Below are 21,591 nucleotides of genomic sequence, written 5' to 3'. Positions count from 1 at the left end.
TCCTATTATAATACGTGACTCGACGATGGAAGCACTTAGCGATGGTCACACAGTGGCACCACTTATGAGGATTGCATTTTATCACGCCAGAAGAGGAGCCAAGACTTATTTTTATCACTTCGATTATCAGACCAAGGACAGCGGCCATCTCAAGGTCCGTTTTCTGTCATTCCCTTCTTCCTTTCATTCTTCTTTTTTCTTGACATATTCTTTTCGTTTCTCGCTCTTTCGACAAATGAATATTTTTTTTCAATCACTTTTGACAAATGAATTTAAAAAAGAATTATTCTTTATGGATGGATATTTTATTCTCTCTCTCTCTCTCTCTCTCTCTCTTTCTTTTTTTTTCTTTTTTTTTTTTTTTTTAAATTCTCTCCTAACGATATCACTTGTTAATCATTATTTTTTATTTATACAACGTCGTAATAATTCGTAAAAATCGACGGGATAAAAATCTTCTTTGTATCGATTTTTACTTTAATATTTGTATACCAGGGTAAAACTTTTTGCCAGAAGTTAAAGATTTGATCCTTCCTCCTAAAGTTAAGTTTTTATAAAAGATTCTTGAAAGTAAGATAAAGGGTAGTATTGGTCGGGTAGGTCGAAAGGGAAGGAAAGGGTTGGGGAAGAAGAAAGAAAGAGGAAGAGGGAGGAGAAGAGTTCCGTTTAAGAAGCCTCTCGAATGAAGAAAGAAAAAAGTAAGGCAAAACCAAAAGTAGACAGATATACAGAAAGAGAGAGAGAGAGAGGGAAGGACTGTTTAAGTCTGAGTTACTCTATTAGCTCGACTTGTGTCAAAGGTAGAAAAGGATAGATATAGAGATAGTTAGGATACGAGTATAAGAGCAAGAGAGAGAGAGAGAGAGAGAGGGGAGAGGGTGGAGGGAGGAAGGGAGATAGATAGTTAGATAGAGAAGGTTCCTTCTCAACGCAAACTTTAGCGGCCTTCTCGGTTAAGGTGTTAGATATTCGAAGCCTCTAGCTTACTTGCTGGTTCTCTACCATACTGTCTCTACATTTACCAGCATCCCGTACAAGAACTACCCACACCCTTCTTACCCTCGATGTTTCACCAGCCACATTCACGGTAACTGCTAGCCATGATTTCAAGACGTAGACGCTGATTTAATAAGACGCTCGGTAGAAGTGAAAGATACTACATAGAAGGAGAACTATCACGTTTCTCTCATCCATGATCCACTGTTATCCCATGGTATGGTGGTTATGATGATAACGAAAATGAGAAGAACCTTGACGTGATCACAATGACAAGTTGATGATGATTATGATGATGATGATGATGATGATTATGATGATGATGATGGTTATGATGATTATGATGATTATGATGATGATCGTAAAGGATGAGAATAAAGTGAAGACCGGGAAGACGTAAATTAATCGAGATCCTCTTTATCCCAAACTTTCATCTTAACCTTTGATATTACTCTCCCCCCTTCAACTATCGTCTCCAATATTAGCTTGAATCTTCGTTATATATATATATATATATATATATATATATATATATATATATATATGTATATAATATCTTCTTCATTCATTACGTCTTTCGAATAGAACCATCTTCCAGATAATTCGTTTCATTTCCCACGATACGATTCTCCTCTTTCTCTCTCTTTCTCTCTTTCTCTCTCACTTTATCTATCTATCTATCTATCTATCTATCTATCTTTTGAGGATTGAATTTCTTACGATTTCATCGAATCGATCGTTCTATTTCTAACACCGAGGTCATATATAAAACGGGGTAGGAAATTTAATCAACTTCCAAATGAGCCACGAACGAAGGATGATAGTTCGTTTCATAACTTTGTATAGCTTGTGTTAGTATATATCTGTATATATATATATATATATATATATATATATTTGGCACCCCATTTCTTTCTCTTTCTCTCTCTCTCTCTCTCTACATATATATGTATATCTATCTCTATCTCTCTCTTTACCGAGAGAAAATTATTACGAAAATTCGAGCCTCCCACTTTTACCTCCTGCTCGAGTCAAACCGGAACTCATAGCTAGTTCCGTATTACCTATTTCCCGGAAAATTTAAACGAAGGTTGGGAAATTAAAGTGCGAGTAGAATGAAAAAGAAATAAAAAAGAGAAACAAAATCAAAAGAGACAAGGAAATGAAAACGTGCAGCCAGATTTTTAAATATTACCCTTTGAACGAAAAATAAGAAAAAAAAAAAAAAAAAAAAAAAAAAAAATAATAAAAAAATAAAAAAAAGAAAAGGAAACGAAAGAAAAGAAAAGAAAAGAAAAGAAAAAAGAGTAGAAAAGAAGCTTAGAAATGGAAAATAAATATCGTTGATTTTAATGACCACTTGTTATACGTGAAAGATTTGATTTGAAATTACAGTAGATAAGATAGTAGAAGAGAAGATTGGGTGTACCTTTCTCGTTGCCATTTATTTCATTTAAAAGCACGCGATCCGTTTAGTTAAAAAGGATCTTGAAAGATAACATTGACGATACTTAAGGACTCCCCTTCTTCGTCGTAGTATTACAGTGTCCTTTACTCTCTTATTTCTTTAAGGAACGACAACGATTAAACATAGATTAAGAGAGGATGCATTTTAAATGCGAATGCAAATACGCTTACTTCGTTCCTTAGCAACTTTCACCAAAGCTATTTTCTTTCTTCGTTTCTCTACTTCTCTCTTTCTCTTCCTCTCCCTCTCTCTCTCTCTCTCTCTCTTTCTATATATATATATATATATTTGTCTGTCTTTCTTTCTCTCTTTCTATAGTTACCTATATTATAGCCAACGTATTTACGTGCACTCGGAGATTAACTAGCGAAATGAGTCACCTTCTACCTCTTCTTCGTCTCCTTTTCTTAAGTAAAGAAAAAGATAGACAGAGAAAGAGAGAGAGAGAGAAAGAGATAGAGATACTTTCTCCCCCATTTTAACACAGAAAGTTTCATTAGCCCGAACGGGGTCGTAACGTTAAAGTCGCTCCTCTTCTCATTTATACGGCTAATTATAATGAGCAGCTACCCACGTTCTTACTTTGTATTTACATCGTAAATACTTGACAAATAGTCAAGAGAAAAGTCACTTTATATTTTGAATAACTCTTTACTTCGATATTTTCTTGAGAAAAGTTCTTCATGAAATTGTTAACATTTTTTTTATGTTTCACTTATGTAAATATATAGAGAGCGTAAAGTAGATTATAAAGAGTATAGAGTATATGCGTTTTACATACATATATATGAGTGTAATATCATTTATATATATATATATAAAATTTTTAATTTATTCGTACGACTTTATTTTTCAGCGTTTGGGTAGTGTACGTGGAGAGGATATTCCATATATTTTTGGATTACCATTGGTAGTAGGTGGTACTTTCTTTCCACGTAATTATTCTCGACAAGATCAGGGTGTCGCTGAAGCCGTCCTCACGTTTTTCACGAATTTCGCAAAAACTGGAAACCCCAATGAGCCGCATAAAATCGAATCCGTTGATTATGGTACACCCAAAGAGAAAACACGTTTTCGGGGTCTAACGTGGGAACAATATGAGACTAGTACGCAAAAATATTTAACGATAGGTATGTAAAAACGATTGAAAGTAATTACATTTAATTTATTTTACCATAATATATTAATGATACATTATCTCATCATGATAATTCATTCGTTTAGCTTTGAAACCTAAAATGAAGAGTCATTATCGCGGTCACAAAATGGCTGTTTGGTTAAATCTTATACCACAACTTCATCGACCAGGTGACGATGATGTCTCTATGAGACATCATCATTTTCGTGAAAGGGAAGAACATTATTATGCGGGTATACTCTTGAATTTATATCATAACTATAATATCAAATCTTTTAAATTAATTACTTTCATTTCTGGTTATATAATTTAATAAATTAAATGTATATAAAGGCTATATGTGTATCAGCATATCAAAAGTAATTAGTAAATATCAATTTATTCATCATCGTTTCATTGAAAAATAATATTTTTTATTTATTTAATAGGTCCCGTTAGAGACGAATGGTATACGCCACTTCCTTTAACGGGCACAACAAAAAGTAGCGGAGCTTCCTCGACAACAGCTTGCAGTACATCAACGGGTGACGAGACACTAGTTGAAAATATTACCCCAATCTTAGAGGAATCAGAAGACGATACCGAATTGCTTCAAAGATTAGCCGCCTCTCGTCATTATTATAGTACAACAACGGCATTAGCAATTACAGTTGGTGTTGGATTGATTCTACTCATTTTAAATATGCTCATATTCGCTGGTATTTATTATCAACGTGATCGTGACAAAAAGAGAGCTGCCATGGACTGTACACCAAATGGACAAGAATCATTACCAATGACCACTAGACCTGTAGCGATAAAAGCTACTGAAAATACAAATAGACCTAGTCAAGAGCCACCCCCATCTTACACGACTTTAGCCAGGAGTCCTTCCGTTCAAGAGCAACAACAACAACAGCAATCATCTCAAGGACAACAACAAATAGTCAACGAAGATGGACAAATGAAAGTAGATATTAAAACGGGCCAACAACAACAACAACAGCAACAACAACAGCAACAACAGCAACAACAGCAACATGTTTCTGGTAATACTATTCATAAAGATCCAGTACCACCAAAACCACCTGTCAGAACTACCAGTTCTCTCAGTACAACACCTGGCAATACGAATACCATTAAGAAACGAGTTCAGATACAAGAGATATCTGTATAGCATTAGGGGTTGCCGCCAGAGGGCGGCACCATCAGATCAAAGAGAGTGACTTTCGTTGATTGTGAGGCTACAACCCAATCTAGATTCTAAAAGAAAAAAAAAAAAACAAAAACAAAAAGAAAGAAAGAAAAGAAAAATAAATAAATAAAGTCACACACAAAAATCAAACCTAACGTCGGATAAAAAAAAAAAAAAGAGAAAGAAAAAGTGAAACAACTGATATTGCCTTTTGAACTCATAGACATCAATCAATCAATCAATCAATCAATTAATTAATCAATCAATCAGTCATGATTATCTCTAAGAAAAGGATAATGAAAGGGAAGATCGTATCGTATCTTCCAGGACTGTGTTCCAAGAGTGTTCTTCTTTCGTTAAGGATAATAAGGTGCAAGGATGAGAATCTGTATGTATGTGTGTATGTATGTATGTATGTATATATTATATAAGTATATATGCATGCATGTATATACGTATGAGAGAGAGAGAGAGAGAAATAGTTTTTGAAAATCAGTACCTTCGTCCGCGTACTATGCCATAAGGTGTACATTTTACATTGAAGTTTACTTCTAAACCAAAAAGAAAAGAGAAAAAGAAAAAGAAAAAAAAAAGTAATAATAATAATAATAATAATAATAATAATAATAATAATAATAATAATAATAATAATATAATAATAATAATAATAATAATAATAATAATAATAATAATAATGTGGAACTCAAGTGAAAGATTTGAGTGTTCTTTAACGTTATGCACTTGTGTACTCTCTTGCGTGTTGCTATATACTTGAAGAAAAAGGAAAAAAGAAAAAAGAAAAGGAAAAAAAATGAAAAAAAAAAAGAAAAAAAAAAGGAAAACCGAGAAAAAGGAAAAAAAGAAACTCGTCGTAAGAGAGTTAAAAAAAAAAAAAAAAAAAAAGATAAGTAAAGTATATGCAACGTGAACACGACTTTATACATTATTCATTAATTCAACATTAAAATAACTTGCATTTCCTTGTCTCTATCGAATATCGATGCATATACGAGAAAAATAATGAACGTTTGTGTAATGAATGTGTGTGTGTGTGTGTGTGTGTATTTCTTCAAAGGAAAAGGAGAGGAAAAAAAAAGAAGAAAAAAAAAAGAAGAAGAAAAAAGAGAAAGAAGAAAAGCAAGAAAATGAAAATAGTACTGTGCTCGAGGAAAGAAGGTAAGAGGAAAAACAAGAGAGAGGAGAAAAAAGAAGGGAAAAAAGAAAAAATAAAGAACAATAGAAAAATTATTTTCTTCCCACGTTTTTCTCCAAGACCAACTGAAAAGTCGAATTTGTGAATGAATGCAGTTGACGGTGCGTTAACGGGAGCCTTCGAAAATATTTAAATAAAATTGACTGTATTATATTTAACTCGAAAAAAATACGTAGTAGCGTTTGCAACTTCGAAAAAAAATCCATATCTCCTTTTGAACAAAAAAGATAGAAGGAAAGGAAGAAAAAAAAAAGAAAAAATCCAGGAAAAAAAGACGAATATTACGATTCTAAGGTAAACAAGAAGAAGAAGAAGAAGAAGAAGAAGAAGAAGAAGAAGAAGAAGAAGAAGAAGAAGAAGAAGAAGAAGAAGAAGTAGAGGAGGAGGAGGAGGAGGAGGAGGAGACATGCTCGATCGTCTAAAAAAATATGATCAACGACGAGTCAAGATCTGTGAGACTTTTTCTTTTTCTTTTTGTTTCTTTTTTTTTTTTTTTTTTTACGTATGTTCGATAATTTCTTCTTAGAAATGAAGAAAAATATAAATGCATATTCGTTCGTCTGTACGATAATAAATCTAAAAACTCTCGATGATAATTAGATCTCGTCACAGAATGAAAATAAAAAAAAAAAAAAAAAAAGAAAAAAAAATAAAATAAAAAAAAAAAATGAAAAAAAAAATCCTTCTCGTTTGTAAATGTGACGACACTTCTCTAACACTTCTTCACAGGCAAGAGAAAAACTATGATTAAGATCGTAATCCTGTAATTATATTACTCTTGTAATTAGCATAAAAACTTATACGAAGGAGAGAGGAGAAAATAGGGGGGGGGGGGGGGGGGGAAGGGGGAAGAGACAAAAAAAGAAAAGAAAAAATCGTCAAATCTTATCGACTTTGATAATTTTCAACTCTGCGCTCTAGCGTAAACATTTTTTTCAAAGTATTATTATTCGCAAACAATTCCAATATGATTCGCAATACATACGTTAACAATTGTTTGCGATTGTACGTAAAAAGGTGGAAAAAAAAAAAAAAAAAAAAAAGAAAAAAAGAATATCAAGCACGTAAAATAATAATAAACGAAAATAAAATAAAATAAAATAAAATAAAAACGACAGTGAAATTTAACTAGAGACTTAGGCTCGGTACGAGATTTGTTAATTTCACTGTAAAACAATAAACACTTATTTATAAATAATCATCGGTACGATGTATTCTTATGTATATTATTTGCATTGTAACCTGCTAAGAAATTATTCGATTGCAATATTACCGTGAAAAAATTCTTTTTCAATCAAGCATATTGATCGGAAATATTCGAGAATAAGAAAATAAAAACGATCATACAAAATAATTTCATTTAACGATATACAATCGAGAATTATAGAAAGGCGCAGGAAGCTAAATAAAAAAAAATATTAAAATAAAAAATATTTATAAATGTATAATATATATATATATATATATATATATATATATATATATATATATATATATATATATGCATATATATTTATAAATATACATAAAATCTTATCAATATAATTTTACAATCTCGTGTCAGGAACATCATTACAAACTTTATTTAACGATTCATTATATTATAATAAAATATTACTACAGTCCTAATCGTTACGAATTTTGATAACCATAGAAAAATAATCATATTTAAAGGTACTGTATATATAATAGATCATTTGTTTATTTTTCTCTTTTATCCGGATCATATATAAATTAATTTTTATATTATATAACAGGCCCTTCGGTTATCCGGAAAAAAAAAAAAACAAAAATTAGATCTCCTAATAATTATAAAAAAAAAAAAAAAAAAAAAAAAAAAAAAATATATATATATATATATATATATATAAATCTAGCATTTCTAAGTCTCTTAACATATATACAAAGCTTCCTTCGCTTTGTACATGTATAAATTGTTACAGTAGTATGAATTGTATTATACATAGCAGCAGCAGGTCAACCATGATGAAAAAATGTCATCGATCAACTTTTATATATCTTACATCTTAAATAATTTCAATAATGATTACTCAACAGCCGTAGTTTTTGTTGGATGATGATCTGCAGGAGAAGTTGCTGGCCTTTTCCTTCCTCCTTTGTGTCCTGTGCGATCTGAAATAATAATATTTAAACATGAATAAGAATGATTACAAGGCAGAAAAAAAGAAGGGAAAAAACAAAAGAAAAATTTGATTTTTAATTTTTAAAATAATTTCAGTAACTTGAATAATTTCAACTCAACGAAATCCTATATAGATTTCTCAGTATTAGCATGGCTGGTCATCATTTATACATTTTTATACGTATTTAACAATAATTATTTATATTTAAATGACAATTCTCTTACTTTTTTTACTTTCGTTTCTACTCTTATGACGTTGCCTGAGATTAGAAATATATTTCTTAACTTCGTCGAGGTATTTTTCTTCTTCTTCATTTTCCAAAACTCGACAGGTAACTTCAGTTTCCTCGATCAATATCTTTTTAATACAAATATAAAAATATAATTTGATATAACATTAAATTAAACAATTACGTTAAATAATGTTCACAATTAAAAATAATCATTGATATTTACCTTATTTTCTGTTAATTTTTCTAAAATACTTTTGGCTGAATTTTCTTCTTGGAAACGAATCCATGCCTCTTTGTCACCCGACTCAAAATGTATATAAGCAATAGGAATTTCAAATTCTTCAAAACGCGTTCTAATTATATCCCTTGTACAATCATCTGGCATTCCTTTCATGTGAATTATAGCACCCTTTGGTAAATTTACAGTTTCAATCTTAGAATCTTTTAATGCCTGTAAAAAAAAAAAATATATATATCATTAATTTAATACTTTTATATTTATATAAATTTATTACATATATATATATATATATATATATATACTTACTGCTTCTGTTTTTTTATTTCTTGCTTCTTGTATACGTTGTTTTCTTTCTTCTTTTTCACTGGCTCGTTCTACGTTATAATCAGCCCTAATAATCAATAAAAAACAAAGTATTTTAAGTCTAAAATAATTGTATATAAAATAATGTTATATAAAGATTACACTTACGCCCATTTTCTTATTAATTCTGTATCATTATATTTAATAGAATCTCTTGCCATAAAAGTTTTAGCATCGTCCAAGGTTTTAAATTGTAAATAAATAGAACCTTTAAAGTGTAACGTTTTATCCTTATCCAAATATTTTCTCATCTAAAGAATTGATATATATTAAATAATATTGAAAAGATAAAATATAAGAATATAAAAATATAAAATATAGAAATACTTACAACAATGTTCTCATATGGTTCATATTGATTAAAATATGTCTTTAATTTTTGAATATTCATATTTTCTAATGGAAATCCTTTCATATAAACTGTTTTGGCTTCCTGTGCCTTTCTATATTCTTCGTTATACGTTGGTAAAGGAAATTTAGGTGATCTTCTTATTTTCTTTTTATCTTCGGATATTTCGATCAATTCGCTTGATTCAAGAGATTTTACAATTATATCACAATCGGTAGTCATAGTGGCCAACATATTAAAATTAAGCATAACGGATAAAGGTATCCATCCTTCATCTAATTTTATCTGTTCCGTAAGGAACTTATCTCTTTGCATATTTACATTTCCAAAGTAAAACTATAATAAAGAACGTAATGTAAATATTAATAAAATAAAATTCTATCAGAGAAGAATATATATATATATATATATATATATATATATATATATATATACATATAGAATATATAATAACCACATGTATATGTAAAAAAAAAAAAAAAGAAAAGAAACAAACAAACAATTTATAAATGAAATATTTTAAATATGTTTTATTAAATATTTACTTCTATTTGATCCTTAATCTGTTCTAATAATTCTTGCGTAGGTTCCGTGGATTCTTTCGTTTCTTCAATTTTTGCGTCGTCCTTTGCATTTTCTACCGGCTTACCCTTTTTAACCTCTTCGGTAACCTTTTTCTCCATATTACATTCTTCTTGACCATTAGCCATTATGTTATATTTTAGATATAATATTGTCGAATGTAAGAAAGAACTTTTATGTTACAATATTAAAACTTTATTGATATTATTTGAAACAAATAAGAATTAGAGAGAACTGAACTTACGCCAACAACGTTTCTTCGTCAGAGTATAAAAGCGGAAGTGATCTCACAGCCATTATATATCCGTATATATATATATAGACTAACGTTATAACGTAGTAGTCATAACAAGTTCTCTTTTCTATCTTAAAAGGTATTAACTTCCGTTCTCTTTTGATTCTCAAATTTGATTGGTCGTACAAATAATCCATTCTCTTTTAATATATTTCTTTGAAATGGAAAAATTAAAAGAACAATGTATAATAATAAATTTTTGTGATAAATAAAAAAAACAATTGATAAGAAATATTAAACAAAACTTTAAATGTTATTATTAATATAAGAATGCTATATGTAACGAAGGATCGAAACGTGATTGGCTGTTGAAAATATTCGTAAATTGGAAAGTTACACAAAGACTTTTTGAATGTTCTAATAATAAGAAAAGGAAGAAAATATATTATATTAAAATTTATTAGATCTTTTAAAATTTATAAAAAGAAAAGAAAAAAAAGAAAAAAAAAATAGATTTTAATTTAATTTTAATTCGATAGAAGACGAACGTTCACATTTATTTGACGAATAAATGAATAATAATGAATGAAAATTAATAACGGTATGTCAATATAAATTTTTCTTTATTATTTTATTTAATACTTCGTATATAATTGTCTCCAATGTTTTTACATTTTTTTTGTTTGTTTGTTTTTTTTTTTTTTTTTAAGAATTTTTATTTTCAATATAAAGATATTATTTATATATATTCTAATATATGTTATAAATTTTTTTACAATTAAATTATAACCTGGTCAAAACATCTCATTAGCCGGATGTTAGAGGAGGTAGCACGCCTGTATATATATATACTAGAAAGTTGGTAGTTGACCATAGTTCATCTACTTGTCCTCTTCTCCCTTCCGGTTTGTTCTTTGAGGTGGCTGTGTCTTGTTTAGTTTTAGCTGCAAATTAATCTTTCTCCATCTTCCAAAATGAGAATCTACAAAGATATTTTTACTGGTAAATTTGAATATACTTATTAAAAATAAATATTATCGATATATATTTTTCTAATTCAATTAATTATATTTACTTTTTAACATACGTTAAATTCAGGATCGAACGATGACAGTTATAATATGTCTTTCAACAATATTATGCGTTACTAGTAATTTCGAATATTTATATTAGACATTGTTACGATATTGTTGTAAAGTAGATTTATTAATTATCATAGAAAATTCCAATGTATTTGTTTTTTCTTTTTCTTTTATTATTTTTTTTTTTTTTTTTTGTTATAATCTACTCTACACGTACATAACCTCTTTGTACGTACAACGAATCGTTTCGATTTTAAAGATAGAATCAATCTTAATAAGTAGCATATGTTTTTTCTTTTTTTTATAACTTATGGAATATTAATAGAAGTAATGAATATTCTTGTATTCCAGGTGACGAGATGTTCTCAGATACATATAAGGTCAAACTTATAGATGATGTTTTATATGAAGTATATGGCAAGGTAATGTTAACATTTTTATTTGTATCTTAGAATATTTTTATAGAAAGTGCATTATTATACGTATGAATTTCTATTTAATGTATTCAGTTAGTGACCAGAAAGTCTGGAGATATAGAAATTGCTGGCTTCAATCCGTCTGCCGAAGAAGCAGAGGAATGTACAGACGAAGCTGTTGAATCTGGTGTTGATATTGTGTTAAATCATCGTCTCCAAGAAACGTTTGCTTTTGGAGATAAAAAATCTTATACTTTGTATCTTAAAGATTACATGAAAAAGTAAGTGAAATTGTAGCATTGTATATGTTTTCCTATTTCTTTTCTTCTAGAAATTAATTATTTTATGTTCTATGATATTAGATTAGTGGCAAAATTGGAAGAAAAATCACCTGATCAGGTTGAAGTTTTTAAAACAAACATGAATAAAGTTATGAAAGACATATTAGGTCGATTCAAGGAATTACAATTTTTCACCGGTGAATCAATGGACATAGATGGTCTTGTTGGTTTAATGGAATATCGTGAAATTGATGGTGAATCTGTGCCTGTAATGATGTTCTTTAAACATGGACTTGATGAAGAAAAATTCTAAATAATTCTTAGATATTCAACAAATTGTGGTAAAATTTTGTAAGTATATCATATGTAATAATATTAATTATGTGTGTGTACATGAACTCTTTCATGTTTTATGCCGTGCAATTGTACGGCACTGCACTTCATGTTAGAAAAAAATGGGTAAATTAAATTCCCGCTACAACATTATCTCGTTGAAGCGTCTATTCGTACCACATACACAATTTATATCAATATATATAATATATATTATTTTTTTGTTTCATATAAATAAAAAAAATTTTTAATTTCAGATAAACTGGAATTAAGACTGCACACAAATTAAGAAAAAAATAAATGAACATATATATATATATATATATATATATATATATATATATATATATAAATATATATATATATATATAAACTGTGAGATTTAGTTACAGATATATACTGAAAGATATTACTTCCAAGGGCAATAATTTAACAGTGCAGTTGAATTATTTCTTCTATAATGTAAAATGTGTATTCACAGGAAAACCAGTTGTATATAATCTACAACAGGAGTGTAGATGAGAAAAGTGAAAATTAATTTCTATGATAATTTTTTTTGAATAATTTGTGACAAATTTAAAAGGATCTCCTTTTTTTTTATTATTTGGTGCTCTGTCCAATGGTTTTATTTATATATATATATATATATAAATATATATATATATATTGATATATTAAAAAAAAATAATAACAAAAAGAAGAAATATGGAAGATGGGGAAAGAGAACTTGCAGCGATAACAAAAGTCACAGCGCATATTATAATGCCTATAATTATTGTTAATATCAATAATATCTACAATCGATAATTATTCTTGAACCGTACTCAACATAATGTCCATCATGAATAAATGAGAAAAAGAATGTTTTCCATAATAATTATCTTTAATTACTTACCACGAATTTTTTGACATCTTCGATTAAAAAGAAAATAGACCAATGAAGCATTTAATAATTGACATCTTCCCTCATTCCACACAGATCTAATTTTTTTATTACATATATCTATAAAATTTATTGTACTAAACTGTTATATTACGTTTATAGAAGTAAGACGGTGTAATTCTACATTTTTTTCTTTCTTTTTTATTTTCTGTAATTTGATTCAACGATCTGATTTATATAAATGTTTTTTTTTTTTTTTTTCTTTTTTTTAAATATACAACTAACCATCTTTTTTACTAACAAAAAAAAAAAAAAAAAGAAAATATAAGTTTTTAATAATTCCATCAATAAAGAAATATGCTTGGACACTGTGTGCATGCATGCTTGAAAAAATTTATTGTATGTAATGGAAAGCAATGATGATTGTCATTATTATGAAAAAATTGTGCAATAGTGCAATTCAAAATGGTATGTTAATAAAACATCATTTGAAACATGAGAAATGTGGTAGAAGATATCTAAGAATTAATATCTAACAACATATTCATAGTAACATACATATATACATTATATATATATATATATGTATATATATAAATATGTATATATATGACGTTTATTTAATAAATTTACTAGAATTCAAAATATAAAAAAAAAAAAAAGATAAAACAAAGGGTAAAACAAATTATAATATAATAAAATTAAAAAATTAAAGGTAGAGAAACTTTGATAAAGGCATTTGCTTCATAAAAATATTTTATTTAGATAAATCAGAATAGACGATCTATTATTTCTTGATGCAAGATCATACACAATATTTCTTTGCTTAGGGATTGTTAATGTTTCTTCTTTTTTTTTTTTCTTTTTTCTTTTTTTTTTTTTTCTTTTTCCTTTTTTGTCCATACCGTTTTACAAGTTACATATACAATATCATCCTCTCTCGTGTCCCTTTACGTGTTTTAAATGTTTACAATCTCAACTCTGTTTGTTTATTATTTCCATTTTCATATTACATTACACTTTATATACTCTCATTGTTACACACACAGGTCAATATATTATTCTTACTTTTTATAAAACAATTGCTGTCCCATCTTGCCAAACGCTTTATATTTTTTTTTATATTATTTTGTTTGTTTTTTTTTTTTTTTTGTTTTATTTTCCCCATACCATTATCTCTCTCTCTCTCTCTTTCTCTCTCTCTCTCTCTCTCTCTCTCTCTCTTTCAAAAAAGTATGTTGTATTTCACGTTTATAAAAGCGTATCATAATTTCCAATATTATTCTTACAGATAGTTAAACACTTTTGTAATCTACAACGGATACGTATGTATGTGTTGCGATTTGTTAATTATTTAATCGCTCAAGATTTATTTATTTATTTATTTATTTTATTTATTTATTTATTTTTTTTTTTTTTCAAAGCTTTTTAATGATGTGGATGATGGGCTAGGAATTACACAAACAAACACACATTTATACGAAAGTACAGGAGGCATGTGTTATGTATTTATGTATATATGTATGTGTGTATGTATGTATGTATGTATGTATACATGCGAGCGATAACTTTTAATTCTTTCTCTCTTTCTCTCTCTCTCTCTTCCCCTTTTTTTTTCGTTTTTTCTTTTTTTATAATATATATATATCACGCATATAATTATATAACATACTCATACACGCACATGCCTTTTACTGCTAACTATAGAACAAAATACTGAAATTTCGTTATTAAAATTATAATAAAATAATTAAAGATATTTTAAGAGGTTTATACGTTATAAGGTGTATTTCTCATACGTATATAAAATTAATAAAAACGAGATAAACAGGCAGGTAATAATAATAATAATAATAATAATAATAATAATAATAATAATAATAATAATAATAATAATAATATAATAGTAATAGTAATAGTAATAATAATAATAATAATAATAATAATAATAATAATAATAATAATAATAATAATAATAATAAAATGGGCATTGAATCGAACGGTGCAGCAATTTATCACGGGATTGGACACTGATTAATTGGTATCCGTAATTATCTAAAGCTGCTTATAATAATCATTTGCAGGATGGAATGTTATATCAGAGAGCTGCCTACCCGTTTTAGATTAATTTATGGAATTTTAGAGAATATAATTTCTTTTTTTTCGTTTCTTCTTCTTTTATTTTTTTTTCATTTTTTTCATTTTTTATTAATCTTTTTTTTATCGTTTTCTTGATTTTTTTTTCCCCTCGTTTGAAAAATGTCATCATCAATTTCGTAAAAACAAATCACATCCAACTGCATTCACGGTGTATAATTTACAATAAAATGGCATAGTAAATTAGTTAATACTTATTTTTTTCTTTTCTTCTTCCTTTTTTTTTTGTCTTTTTTTTTTCTTTCTTTTTTTCCTTTTTTCTTTTTCTTTTCCTTTTGTTGTCGTTTCTTTAGATTGTAGAAAGATTGATTGAGGTCTATTTGACTAATGCAAATACTCCAAAAAATATTAATCGTAGTGGCAGTCATATATATGTTAATTTCTCTAAAATTAGCAGTTTTAAGAATATATAAATTAATAAGACATGTCCGCAAAAAGTATAGAGTTTTCTGATTTCTAAATTAGCTTTGCAAAGGTACAGCATTCGATAGGACATTTCTTAATGTGAGAGAGTCAGATATCTCTATATATTCAGAAAGATTAAACATTGTATTATCATTAATCTTATTTGTACTGATTTACATAGAATGGGTGCGAGGAAAATTTTCAATAACAAGGAAAGAAAATCATGTATCGTAGGACATGCTAGAAATCATGCTAGAATGTCGTCATTATATTAACGATGACACGAGTTAATTTTCTTTTGATCGGATATTTCTTTTTAATCATGCAGGATGAATATAATAAGATGCAATCACAAAGATTATAAGTACAAAGATGAAAATGCGACTGTACAGAAACTTTGCTACGCACCCCATTCTATTATTCTACACAGAGAAAGACTTATTTCAAAGTAAATTAGCACAAGCACGCGTAAGGGTTAGTAGATCATTTTTTTATATATAATAAGAAATATACGATTTAAATGTTACCTCACAAAATTGTTGTAACATAAAAAAAAAAAAAAAAAAAAAAGAAAAAAAAAGAAACGAAAATAATGGCAACAATATTTCGAGCTTATCTATCACAGCATATATAAAATCTTGAAAATTTGAATGATAAAAATAATTAATAAATCTTTCTTTATGTAGAACATCATTATTATGTAAAATATCTCTAAATACAAATTTTCAGTATTGTACCATTTCTAACTATTTCAAAAAGGTGACAAAAGCATCAAGATTTACATCAAAGACAATCATCATATTTTATCTCCTTCGTTCAAGAATAATTCTTAATTGATTAATTCTTTTGTTACATGATCAATATACTTTTTTAATGCCTTCGCTTTAAAATCTTTCCGATGAATCTTTAATCTTACCTTAGTAATGTTGAATCGTATATAATGTTAAGTTAATTTTCTTCTTTTTTTTTTTTTTTTTCTTTTTTTTTTCTTTTTCATTAGCTTTAATAATCTACCGATCACTACTGAAATTTGTATATCATTCGCGAAAGAGTTCGGTTTATATATTCATATATTCACATATAAATATATATATATATATATATATATATATATATATATATATATATATATATATGTATGTATGTATAGATTTTTGTTATTTTTTTTTTTTTTTTTTTTTTTTTAACATTTATAGATTTATATGAAACTTCATTCACAGGTAGCATTCGCGCCCTCGAACCCTAAGTGATCTCTTACTTTTTACATTGAGGAGCTTGAAGAGGTGTGTACGCAAAATGCGTCCGTTGGGAGGTAATTCTGGTCAGTGCTTTCAGTTTCAACCATCGAGCAGAATTAACAATCGAGAAAAAGGAAAGGGTAAGAATAGCGCGACAATCATTAAATTTATCAAACTAATCTCGCTCTCATAGATAGTGAAACGTCGATAGCATTGTATTATTATTATCATCATCATCATCATCATCATTATCATCATTTCGCGGTTTAATTAAAATCACAGAAATCAGGTAAAAACACAACAATTTCTGTTATCCGTCTTCTATACAGGACTATTCTGTATTTTTCATGAATATACTCATAACTGGCACAGCAGGCATCTGAAATGAACCGTAACTCCAGCTTGTTATGAAAAAAATGGAGAATTTAATATCGTGTTTCTTTTGATGGTAGGCATAACATTAAAAACTCTCATCAAGTAGATAACAATAACCAACAACTAACAATCGTAGGCATTCACGCAAAAATAGAAATATGTTTAATAATATATAATAATATTATTATAATTTATAGTATCGAAGTGTGTAAGTATGATCCTTTGCCTATGAATACTAGAGTACTAGAGTAAACAGTGTCAATGACTAGAGCTGAAAGATATTAAAATGTGGTATTTAATAAAAAAAAAAAAAAAAAAAAAAAATAAAAAAAATAAAAAAAAAAGGAGAAAAAAAGAAAGAAAGAAAGAAAGAAAAAAGAAAAATTATTCGACTATACACAAATTATTAAAGAAATTATTTAATATTAATCAAATACTGATATAATTTTAATTTTTTTCTTTTTTCTAAATTGAAGCCATTTCATAGACTTTCAACAGTACAAAAGTAAAGGCCATTTGCATAATATACTTCAATGCACCATCAATATATTATAATCATTGAATTAATCTTTCACAATTATCAAGATAATATTAAATAATTTATTATTTAATTCATAAGATCATTTAATTAGACTTAAAATTTTTAAAGGTCCTTCAGCTCAAATCATATCTCACAGAATTCTGTAAATTGCTAACAACGAGAGTAGGGTTTTGCCTTAGTTACGTTCTATAAGTAATTTCTACATTTCCAGGTTGAAAGAATAAATCAGTTATTTTGACAAGGTGTCCTCGCAAAGATTTTCAAAGCTTATACACTTTAATTTCATTTGATATTGCCGATTAAAAAAAAAAAAGTTTTAATACTCAAGGAACAATCTTATTGTTGTTGATTAAACAATAAGATATCTTTCGTTCTATATTCTTGTAAATATAATTTTGTTTACATCGGACATAGAAGACAGAGTTACATTGAGAAAACGTAGTTCGTTCTTTTTTTTTTTTTTTTTTTCTTTTTTCTTTTCTTTTTTCATATTTCTTGTTGTCCATATCATTATCATCATGCCATTTACGAGTTAAACTTTCCACACAAAATAATCTATCGACTTTATCATCTTATTAAGAATCCTTAACCCCTTGAAAACGGATACTCCTTTGTCACAGGTTTTTTTTTTTTTTTCTTTTTTTCCTTAATATTTTGTTACAGACAACGTTACGCTGTATAAAATAGAAAAAAAAAAAAAATGAAATGGAGTGAAATAAAATAAAATAAAATAAAATAAAATAAAATAAAATTGAATTAAATTAAAAAAAAAAAAAAAAAAAAAAAAAAAGGAAAAAAAAGATCTACGTAATAATCAGTAATGTATAATTATTGGTAAGTTTGTCTCTTCTCTATATCCTAAAATACAAAACAATAAATTATAATTTACACGTGCGACGACACGTGCTTTCAGCTGTGTGTTGTGTATATTATATATATATATATATATATATATATATATATATATATATATATATAAATTATATATATACATATACACGCGCAATATAATGGCTCTTTAAAAAAAATTAGCGATTCGAATCGAGGCAGAGTTGGAATGTATGAATATTCGTATAGTAATACAATATGTAAACTGCATCCTTAATGATAAAAACGAGAAGACACACATATGGTTTTTGTTTAAGTTGTTGAAACGAATTATTTAAATAAATAACTTCTCAAACTGATGCGATTACGAATCGGCATAATTAAATTAAATACGTTCTACCAACAATAGGTACATGATTAAAATAATATAATAATAATAGTAATAATAATAAAAATAAAATAATCATATTAATAATAATATTAATAATAATAATAATAATAATAATAATAATAATAATAAAATAATAATAATAATAATAATAATAATAATAATAATAATAGTAGTAGTAATAATAATAATAATAATAATAATAAAATAGGCAGTAAAGATATAGATGCAGTTACATACTCCGTACGATATTACACGACGTGGAAAACTTGTAATCGGTGTCCTCTTTTAAAAGAGGGAAGAAAAAGAGATAACATTTGAACGTACAATGTTAACTATCTTGTAATTATTATAAATAATTATAATAAGGGAAAGGATTTAAACAAAAAAAAAAAAAAAAAAGAAAAAAAAAAGGAAAGAAAGAACTGTAAACAAACGAGGGATAATATATATGAAGTCACCAAAATCAATGTCTACCTCCGTCGTATACTTTTTCCGACACGCTCTCGATACGAATCGAATTGAGAGAAAAAAAAAAAAAAACAAACAAAAAAAATGAAAGAATCGATGATCCCTTCGACGATGAAGGGAATTTTCGCAATTTGTTATTTATAAGTGTTCTCTAAACAACGAAGATACATAAATAATAAAAAGACGATGAGAGAAATAAAAAAAAAAAAAAAAAGGAAAGAAGAAGAAGAAAAAAGAAAGAAAGAAGTAAGTAATTCCATCTCGCTTGACTCGTGAATACCGGAGATATTTTTTACAAAAACGAAAGAACAGAGTTAATAAAAAAAAAAAAAAAAATATATATATATAAGGAAAAAAACATCGTAAATTTTCTATTTTAATATTCTTCAATGTTATTATTATTATTATTGTTGTTATTGTTGTTGTTGTTGTTTTTGTAATGGTGTTGTCCTATAGCTCTGTTTTCACGTTAATTTGTTTTTCTTTATCCTTTTCTTTTTTCATCCCCTGTAGCTTTACATCTTTCTACCACGAGTTATCTCCCTCTCTCTCTTTCTCTCTCTCTCTCTCTCTCTCTCTCTCTCTCTCTCTCTCTCTCTCTCTCTCTCTCTCTCTCTCTCTCTCTTGTTCAGAGATCGGTGTGCCCCAGAATGCGGCACACCCTTTGTTCCTAAGGATCCGAGGGTGACTCCAGCATCTCCATTAGGAAATCGTCGATCGGTACATCACCGATCAGCTTGTAGAAGAAGAGATGTTCGAGACATTTGAGGCCGATCGAACGAATGGACGGTAAGCGAAGCAATAGCTTAGCGAATCTTCCTGGATCGTTCGGACAAGATACACGTGTATATTCTTCTAAAGCCGCATAGATCTTCTCACGTAGTAGACTGACCTCTTGGATGGATTTTAAACCTCGTACGTCAGGGTTGAAGAGGATTATTGATCTATAAGGATTAATATGAAATTTAATTTTATTAAAAAAAAAAAAAAAATATATATATATATGTATAGTATGATAGTTATTTTTAATATGATATGTATATATATATCATATTATATGTAATAGTAATATAATAGTTAAAGTAAGTTATATATTAATAGTATACTACTATAAATAACCATTATATATTGTTAATAATAATATATATATATATATTCTTTTTATTATATATATATATATATATATATATATATATATATATTCTTTTATTTATATTTATAAGATATAAAATAGAGTTGAATGAATGAAATGAAATTATATTTCTAATTCACTTTTTTATTTCTTTTTATTTTTTTTTCTTTTTTTTTCTTTTTTTTTTTTCCTCATCTTACTTCATTTCAAGCAGATTAAGATTTTAAGCGACTGACCTGAGACAACCTAATTCAGTTTTGTCCATTTCCATTTCTCGCATCTTAGTTACGAGTTCGGATAATACGTGTTCAAATATCGTCCCTACGCCAGCCTGTTGCGCCGAATTACGGTTGACGGTAATGCCAGTGGCCAAAACGATACCGTCCTTGACATTGATGGAACGATGAGAAAAAGATGCTATCAGCAACTCGTTCCAACCAGCCCTGAGTAATAGTACCTGATCCTCCAACGGCAACGAGGTAAAATGCGGGATGTGCTTGGCCCATGCCACCAGCTGGAACAGCTGTTTGTTCGTGGCGTTGCGAATGTGCGATATTGCATTCTGTGTATCACACGGGATAGCAGATTAATCCAGAGGAGGAGAGAAAAAAAGAAAACGAAAGAAAGAGAGAGAGAGAGAGAGAGAGAGAGAGAGAAAGAGAGAGAGAAATAGGAAGGAAGGGTGGGAGAGAGAGAGAGAGAGGAGATAGATAGATAAATAGATAGGTAGAAAGATAGATCATTTTTATTAATACTGGCTAAGCCCGTGAGACACTATTATATATAACAATAGTAAAAGGATCTTAATAACAAATGTCGATTTATTGATTTTAGAAAAAAAAAAAAAAAGTAAGAAATGACAGATGATGAACGGGAGCGTGTGTTATCAGATGATAAAAAAAAAAAAAAAAAAAAAAAAGAAAAAA

General features: G+C 27.7%; 4 protein-coding genes across 19 annotated transcripts in view; 2 read left to right on the top strand and 2 right to left on the bottom strand.

Moving 5' to 3' along the window:
* The window catches only part of LOC124954354 (neuroligin-3-like), a 172,305-nt gene extending 166,002 nt beyond the window's left edge, over window positions 1–6,303 (top strand). For 9 of the 10 annotated variants that reach the window (XM_047507165.1, XM_047507170.1, XM_047507169.1 and 6 more), the window contains 4 exons: window positions 1–154; window positions 3,321–3,594; window positions 3,689–3,835; window positions 4,031–6,303. The exon at window positions 1–154 is cut by the window's left edge and continues 291 nt beyond it. In XM_047507165.1, the coding sequence (XP_047363121.1) occupies window positions 1–154; window positions 3,321–3,594; window positions 3,689–3,835; window positions 4,031–4,758 (1,303 nt within the window). In that variant the 3' untranslated portion in view covers window positions 4,759–6,303. The remainder of the gene's footprint in view (window positions 155–3,320; window positions 3,595–3,688; window positions 3,836–4,030) is intronic. The other variant, XM_047507171.1, reaches the window with a different exon arrangement.
* Window positions 6,304–7,986: 1,683 nt separating this feature from the next.
* Window positions 7,987–10,191, bottom strand: LOC124954357 (la protein homolog). The gene is made up of 7 exons (XM_047507180.1): window positions 9,864–10,191; window positions 9,301–9,654; window positions 9,078–9,220; window positions 8,913–8,997; window positions 8,589–8,816; window positions 8,358–8,490; window positions 7,987–8,122 (listed from the first exon to the last, which is right to left on the bottom strand). Exons 1-7 carry the CDS (start codon window positions 10,026–10,028, stop codon window positions 8,037–8,039), a joined length of 1,194 nt encoding a protein of 397 aa, XP_047363136.1. The 5' UTR covers window positions 10,029–10,191; the 3' UTR covers window positions 7,987–8,036.
* Window positions 10,192–10,983: 792 nt separating this feature from the next.
* On the top strand, window positions 10,984–13,124 carry LOC124954362 (translationally-controlled tumor protein homolog). Of its 4 annotated transcripts, none has more exons than XM_047507194.1 (6): window positions 10,984–11,137; window positions 11,569–11,639; window positions 11,727–11,914; window positions 11,996–12,265; window positions 12,505–12,553; window positions 12,608–13,124. In XM_047507194.1, exons 1-4 carry the CDS (start codon window positions 11,110–11,112, stop codon window positions 12,225–12,227), a joined length of 519 nt encoding a protein of 172 aa, XP_047363150.1. In that variant the 5' UTR covers window positions 10,984–11,109; the 3' UTR covers window positions 12,228–12,265; window positions 12,505–12,553; window positions 12,608–13,124. The 4 variants fall into 4 exon arrangements, with proteins under 4 accessions (XP_047363150.1, XP_047363149.1, XP_047363151.1 ...); XM_047507193.1 differs by having other exon boundaries at window positions 12,604–13,124; XM_047507195.1 differs by having other exon boundaries at window positions 12,600–13,124.
* Window positions 13,125–13,868: 744 nt separating this feature from the next.
* The window catches only part of LOC124954355 (retinoic acid receptor RXR), a 54,259-nt gene continuing 46,536 nt past the window's right edge, over window positions 13,869–21,591 (bottom strand). For 3 of the 4 annotated variants that reach the window (XM_047507177.1, XM_047507174.1, XM_047507176.1), the window contains 2 exons: window positions 20,902–21,227; window positions 13,869–20,477 (listed from right to left, as the gene is read on the bottom strand). In XM_047507177.1, coding sequence (XP_047363133.1) covers window positions 20,204–20,477; window positions 20,902–21,227 — 600 coding nt within the window. In that variant the 3' untranslated portion in view covers window positions 13,869–20,203. The remainder of the gene's footprint in view (window positions 20,478–20,901; window positions 21,228–21,591) is intronic. The other variant, XM_047507175.1, reaches the window with a different exon arrangement.

This window comes from Vespa velutina, chromosome 15 (genome assembly GCF_912470025.1).
Source record: "Vespa velutina chromosome 15, iVesVel2.1, whole genome shotgun sequence".
Lineage (NCBI taxonomy): Eukaryota > Metazoa > Arthropoda > Insecta > Hymenoptera > Vespidae > Vespa > Vespa velutina.
This window is presented reverse-complemented; position numbering and strand designations above follow the sequence as displayed.

Coding starts and splice junctions, on each gene's coding strand:
- LOC124954357 (XM_047507180.1), bottom strand. CDS start 10,028: ATGGCTAATGGTCAAGAAGAATGTAATATGGAGAAAAAGGTTACCGAA. Junction 9,221..9,300: donor AACCATATGAGAACATTGTT/GTAAGTATTTCT, acceptor TCAATTCTTTAG/ATGAGAAAATATTTGGATAA. Junction 8,998..9,077: donor GAATTAATAAGAAAATGGGC/GTAAGTGTAATC, acceptor ATTGATTATTAG/GGCTGATTATAACGTAGAAC.
- LOC124954362 (XM_047507194.1), top strand. CDS start 11,110: ATGAGAATCTACAAAGATATTTTTACTG. Junction 11,138..11,568: donor CTACAAAGATATTTTTACTG/GTAAATTTGAAT, acceptor CTTGTATTCCAG/GTGACGAGATGTTCTCAGAT. Junction 11,640..11,726: donor TATATGAAGTATATGGCAAG/GTAATGTTAACA, acceptor TAATGTATTCAG/TTAGTGACCAGAAAGTCTGG.